Below are 7,036 nucleotides of genomic sequence, written 5' to 3'. Positions count from 1 at the left end.
AGTACAGTAAACTGACCAACACTTCATGGAAGCTTAATTTAATACATAAATTCAGAAGGTTTTGCAGATCATTTGATACTTTTCCATTATAAAAAAGTGTTAAAGAAGTTTACATGTTTGTCTTTTACAAGGACTAATCCCTAAGTGGTATAAATGCTGAATGTTTGGGGTTTGGTTTGGGTGTATGGGCTTTTTTGTGTGGTCATAAGCAAATGTTGCAAGTGATCTGTGTGTTTACAAAGTAAACGACTGCTGAGCACTAGAAAAACAATCGTAAAAGAATGTTAATTATTTTTAAAAGTCAGTAAATCAGAGATTGTGTAAATAAGTTTTTCTCCATAATTGCGTTGTGTTGCATTATTGAGTTTTATATTTTGCTGACCACTTCTTTTATCTATTTGAAAAATCACCTTGCTTATCACTTGCTAAAAGGTGACTGTAATAAACATGTGAAGATTGAGTAATTCTACATGTGCAGCTATAATTTAATTGATTTCAATCCTGTTCTTTTTTTGTCTTTCCTATTTATAAAGCTTAAAAGGTGACTTGGCATACAACTATAGAGGACCTAGAACCAAAGATGATATAATTGAATTTGCTAATAGAGTGGCAGGGTAAGTATGTGAGACTGGTTCTGGTGGCTTAAAACTTCTGTAGGATTTTGAGGTGGGCCAAAAATTAAATCTATTTAAAAAAGAACAAGACATTGATGTGAAGTTAAAAACTATATGTACTATACATGTGGTTGCTTGCGAGGCTGGTAGTGAGTGGCTCAGAGAAAGTAAGTAGAGACTGGCTAGTCACAATCCCTTCTTTACAGTGCAAGAACTAAAGGGCTTTTCAAAGTAGTGGAAACTATGAACAAATTAAAATCATGGAAGGCAGAAACAAGAATACTGACCTAAATGTTGGCTGATAGATAGACATCATTACTAAGGCAGAATCTGTTTAATACTCCAAAGTTACCTTAGAAATATCAGTTCAATATATGCTTATGCATCTAAAAAGTTGCAGTAATTGGCAACATAAGGAAATTGCTTTCACAGAATTGTTCGTAACAATTTCTGTTGGCTTTTTCTTCCTTTCCTACAGTGACCTGTGGCCTCAAAACGTTATAGACAGTAATCTTTGGGGAGAAAAAAGAATCACGTTTCTTTCCTTCATTCTTAAATATAATTAAGAAGCATTCATATAGGTACATAGTATTAATTATTGTTCAGAATTCTGTGGTTTAGGAATATCACTGATCTCTAATAATTTACCAGAATTTTGTAAGATTATGTATTTCTAATGCCACATTTTCTAACTGCTGTGCTTACATTCAGAATTTTATCTCTCAAATGATTGAGACCTTATTGTGGCTGGGAAGACCTTATTGTGACCTTTCACTATATAAAGAGGGCTTATAAGAAAGATGGAGAGAGACTTTTTATCAGGGCCTCTACTGTCAGGATAAGGGACAAGGGTTTTAAACTGAAAGAGGGTAGATTCAGATTGAACATAATGAAGATATTTTTTGCTGTAAGGGTGGTGAGACACTGGAACAGGTTGCCCAGAGAAGCTGTGGATGCCTCATCCCTGGAAATGTTCAAGGTCAGGTTGGATGGGGCTTTGAGCAAACTGATCTAGTGAAAGATGGACCTGCCCATGGCAGGGGGAGTGGACTAGATGATCTTTAAAGTCCCTTCCAACCCAACCCAATCTGTGACTCTCTGGCCAGTAAATGGCATGCATGTTTATATCATAGCAGTATTTTGTACTAAGATATTAATTTCAAATTTAAGTGTGCTATTTGAGGAACATAACAAGTTTATTTTGGTGGGATTTTTAGTTTTTTTGCTTTTAATTGAAACTGAAATAATAAATTGAAAAATTAAATGAGTTTGCATTGGGAAATTTAGTTTTTAAAAAAACAACACAAAAAATTATATGGCACTTTCTTGGGGATTTTTATTTGTTTGGGTTTTGCAGCTTGCAGAAACTGACATTTTTCTTTCTCTTTTTTCCCTCCTCCCAGACCTCTTATCAGGCCACTTCCTAGCCAGCATATGTTCGAGCATGTGCAAAGAAGACATCGTGTACTTTTTGTGTATGTTGGTGGTGAATCTCCTTTAAAGGTTTGAAGCTTGATTAAATAAAGTTACTTCTTTTGGCTATTCACAGATGTAGTTTAAAGTATCTTCTAAAAGACTGAAGTGCATGCTTGTAATGAATTCTCATCTTTTTTTTTTACATTTATTGAAGTGTTTTTACAATCTTGTGTCATAACCATATTTTCTAATTACTCTTTGAAGATAAGGTATGTCACAAAACTTTTATTTGAGGCATACTAAAAGTTCAGAAATTAAAAATACATTATTTGTATTTTTGCAGGAAAAATACGTTGAGGTTGCTTCAGAACTAATAGTTTATACATACTTTTTTTCTGCCTCAGAAGATGTGCTGCCTGAGGTAAGCTGTTTTAGTTCCTACTATTTCCACATAAATGGTATAACTCTCCTTATATATGTAATTTTGCTGTTTTGATGGCACAGAGATGGCTTCTTACAATATATTTGGCTTTGGTAAATTTCAAAGTAATTACACTGAAACATTTAATTTTTGAGTCTATATGGGGAAAGAATACAAACCAAGTTTCAGTCTGTCATTGCTTTGTATTGGCCAAATTATTTGTTCAGTCATATTAATAAAATTAAACAGAAGATATACAGAACTTAACGTGGACTGTACAACCTGCTCAAGAAGGTAGATACTTTGATTTTTAGCCAGTGCAAAGCTCTTGTTGCTCCTGACAGCCCTTTCACCAACCACTTTTATAACTAGTTTGGGGGTCTGTGGCATGAAGTACCACTGGGACCCTAATAATCAAGAGAAGTAAGTGAAAAGGTAAGTTATTTGCACCTTGTGCAATACAGTTGTTCAAAACATTAGTCTGCCCAGGGATCAACCGATCTAGTCTACTGGCTGCAGAATTCTCATGTGGCTCTTTGGAGGATTCTGTAACAAGGAAATTATTTACAGTTAGTCACAAGGGTGGAAAAAATTGCTGCTACTGTTGTTAGTCTAACCATTGTTGCTTACATGTTGAAGCAAAATCAAGAGGCTTTTTCGTTTATTGTTTTCTCCAAGACTACTCCATGCCTTCTAACACAAGACTTTGAAATTCATTTGGGATTAGCAGGGTGAGAACTAGCATAATTTGTTTTTTTTAGGCACCTGCATTTTCCTTCATAAGTAGAACTGACCTGATTATAAATAGTGTATTGTTAGATTTCCAGAAGCCTTGTATCAAAAGCTACCTCAATTTGAGTATTGCTATTTGCACTTCAGCCCCTGCTGAGCAAGAAAAGTACTGTACACTGAGTGTAAAAGGCTGGAACTTTTTGAGATTCTGTGATCAGTGATGTAAACGGTGAGCTGTTTTTCCCACCAAATGTAATTTCCCACAAATATAATTTAAACTGAAGTAGTGATGGTGTGCAATATTCTATGGAGAGAAGCAAAAATGTTATGAAATCATTGATTGCTAGTTGTAATGAGGCTTTGCATGACAGTATTCACTGTTAGGCTTTGCTTTGTCACTTTAGGTAATCTTGTTCCAAGCTTCAGGCATCTTTTGCAAGCCATAAGCTGTACATAGACTGATTTGCCCTTTAAAGGTGCTAAACTATATTTTGGGCAAATAAGAGAATAAAGCGTCATCTCGAATCGCCGCCTCCTTGCTCATTCATATGAGCTGTTACATTATAAACCTACTGCTTTTACATTTAAGTCCAAGAAAGATAATGCAGAATGATTACAAAAGGCATGTCTTTTGGAAAAGCACTCATGATAGTGTTCTTACGTTTCCCAAACATATCAGTAAATTGGACAATTCAGCCAACATCATCGTCAGAACTAAACTCATGATACAGTCCTTTCTTAACCACAAATGCTATTAGATTTTTAACTTAGAATGGTAGCAAGCAGTAAGGAGTAGATGCAATATTTCTTCTGTGGCAGTTTACTGAAAACATGAGTTGAATAAGATTCTTTTAAGGGAAAGGTTTCCAAGGTAAAGGGTCCAAGGGAAAGATTCCAAGGGAAAGGTTTCTCGACCTTGTATTTTTTTTGAGTATGTTGCTGACCATCTTAAATATCATGTTTAGGATGGTAATGCAGGCATTCATTGTTCTGTTTGCCTAAGTTAGGGCTATTTGCAGCCCTGTCTGCTGAAGCTGTGTCTTTATATTCCCATCAGCCTGAACTACAGGAAATAGCCCAGATTTAGTGGGACATGTTATCAATGTTACTATTTTACTCTTACAATATTGACTGTCCATTGAGTAGAAGTAACGGTATGACAGGTATGCTGACAACAGCACAAATTGGGAACAAAAAGCATGATTGATAAAACCCTCAAGTTATGATTGTCTGTCTAAAGTTCATGTCCAACCAATAAAATACTCTCCATGCTACTGCAGATACTAGTAAAAATCCTGCTTCATTTACACTTTGTGAGACCTGCCTCTCAAAATACATTTGTTGTGTTACTTTTTAATATGCAGAAGCTGATAAATTTATTTAGTAAATGTAGACAAAACATTTAAATGTACTTTGAGATTTTTTCCCCATGGACTACATTTTCACATTTTAAGATTTTTGTTTGTTTGTTTAAAAATCTTTTAATCTTCCATGGATTAATTGAAAACCATCTCTTTCAGTATGTGACATTACCTGAATTCCCTGCTGTTGTGGTCTTCAAAGATGGAACTTACTTTGTTTATGATGGTAAGTAAAAGTGGACATTACCTTAAGAAAAGATATTTAAAGTATGTATGGAGAAACTGGAACAGTTGGGATTTTTTTGAAGGTTGTGTTGCGGTGCTGGGAAATTCCCCAATTTTATGATAAATAACAGCTCCTTCATGAAGGAGAAGAGAAAAAACTAATTAGTTCTTGTGGAACAAAATGCATTTGAGAAGGTGTTGCTTTTAGCAATACTGAAGAAGTGATGATGTTTGCTTTGTGTTATCAGTGAGATGTAGCTTCTAATATTATTGCTTTGCTGGCATTAATGCGCTTATAAAAGTTATCCCTTCACTCACAGTTCAAATTCATCATATACAAAATAGAAGAAAACTCTTGCTGAAGAGGAGTCACACGTAAGATGAATTTACAGTTCCGAACAGTTAATCAGATTTTCTCTAAGTTTTCTTCCTGTCAGTCAGATCTCTCTCTCTTGAAGTTAACTTGATTTTTTTCAGATGTATACTCTGCTTAGAGATTGCATAAAAGGGTCCAGTTTGACCTTTTTGTGCCTTGGCAATACAGGCTGTATACTTCCTTAGTACAGCAAGACTTCCTTCAAAAACTGTGGAGGAAGAGGAAACTGATTCTGCCTTTATTCCCAATATTAAAATTTGGAGGGCCTTAACTGATAGCTTTGAGCATATGTGACTTTCACATTTGTGTTACTTGGATACTGGTAGTGGGAAAGGATCAGACAGCATAACCTCTCCCTGTATAACTGACGGAGTGTACTGTGCATACATAGAACGGTTGACCATTCAGTCTGTTTCTCCCTTCCTGAAAGTGTTCCTCACAAAAAAAGGTTAGGGAGATGTGGACTGTTGTCACCGGAGCAGTTTAAGCTGGATAAAGTACTTTAACTGGCTTGTTCAGTGTGTAGACTGTCGAATGGCCACCTGAGACTAGTAGTGTTTCATAACACCACTGACAGCAGTGCACCTGCCATTTATGTAAAAAGTGTATATCCGTATATATGGATATCCATATATAAGTGCTAGATTATACTCAGAAGATACTGTAAAGCCCATGCTTTATAGCCTGTTAGATGCATGTATGCACATGTACTTATATTGTATGTCATGGGTTGGCTTGTAGGTACACTGCTTATTTACAAAAACATCTACTCTTGATTTAGATTGTTTTAAATGCAAGTCTTTACTTTAAATTGAAAACATATCACTCAGAAGATTATTCTTCTGTTTTAATTTCTGAGGATCAGTAGTATCACAGCAAAATACTTCAGATGGCCATCAACGATATTCTTTGTGATTTCATAGAATGGCTGTACGTGTCTTCCTCTTCAGTCTGTTGCCTTACCAATCATCCTCCAGATAAAAATTCATTCTACAGCCGCCTTGATTTGCATTTGGGTTTTGTTTTTTTTTTTTTTTGTAAATGGAGCTGGAGAAGGAAAGCTTGTTAGAGAAACACTTCTGAATTGCTTTTTGCTGTTGGCCCACTTGCTTTTTCCACACCTTTCAAAACAAACACAAAACTCGTAATAATCCAGGCTTCTAATTTACTTTCTAAAAATTTTACGCTTTTATAATGTACTAGAAACATTATTGTAAATCAAACAAGTTATGAAGATGCAGTATAAAAGACTGGATAAGGTTATATGTGCAACTGTTACGATTGGGCAGAAATTTGAAGAGCTCACCATAAGAAAAAGGTTAGCAAAATCCATTTCAATGCTCTGGCCTTATCTGGTGTTTTGTGTAGGTTTTTTTCTTCCCCATAGTAGGGGAATGGAATGCAGATCTATGGGAAGCTTTATGCTTGGAATTGCTTGCTGCAGTCTTACCACAATTAATTGTTAACCTGAAGTTATTGATAATTCACTCTATACGACAGGATTTAACACAAATTTATTAATTTAATGTGCATTTAAAAATTTTTAAAAATTATTTAATGTGCATTTGTACGTATATGTGTATATGTACACATCATATATATGTTTATATACATTTTTCTTTTTTACTTGTGATTAAGATCTAATTATAATGGTGTTGGTGGTATGTGTTAGAATTTGATTCTTCACGGGTTAAAACATCTATCATCTGAAACTGTAGCCTTCAGTATAACTGATTCTGAATGATAAGTAAATATTCGTTCATTTACATTCACAATGCTGTTAATGCATCTACTTTTTCTTGATTTGTTTCTATTTCATTTAAGGACTCCCACAAATACTGGTTTTAATATTTTTGTATCTCTCTACTCTGTTTGAAAAATGATTTCCCGC

General features: G+C 34.8%; 1 protein-coding gene across 1 annotated transcript in view; it reads left to right on the top strand.

The window, feature by feature from the left end:
* Positions 1 to 533: 533 nt before the first annotated feature.
* Positions 534 to 7,036, top strand: part of TMX3 (thioredoxin-related transmembrane protein 3) — a gene marked incomplete at its 5' end in the record, with an annotated part of 17,822 nt that continues 11,319 nt past the window's right edge. Inside the window, 4 exons of the mRNA XM_009583149.1 lie at positions 534 to 614; positions 2,018 to 2,117; positions 2,374 to 2,451; positions 4,704 to 4,770. Coding sequence (XP_009581444.1) covers positions 534 to 614; positions 2,018 to 2,117; positions 2,374 to 2,451; positions 4,704 to 4,770 — 326 coding nt within the window. The remainder of the gene's footprint in view (positions 615 to 2,017; positions 2,118 to 2,373; positions 2,452 to 4,703; positions 4,771 to 7,036) is intronic.

This window comes from Fulmarus glacialis, unplaced genomic scaffold, assembly GCF_000690835.1.
Source record: "Fulmarus glacialis isolate BGI_N327 unplaced genomic scaffold, ASM69083v1 scaffold3918, whole genome shotgun sequence".
NCBI classification, from domain to species: Eukaryota; Metazoa; Chordata; class Aves; order Procellariiformes; family Procellariidae; genus Fulmarus; species Fulmarus glacialis.
The sequence above is the reverse complement of the archived record's forward strand: the minus strand, read 5'-3'. Positions and strand labels throughout refer to the sequence as shown.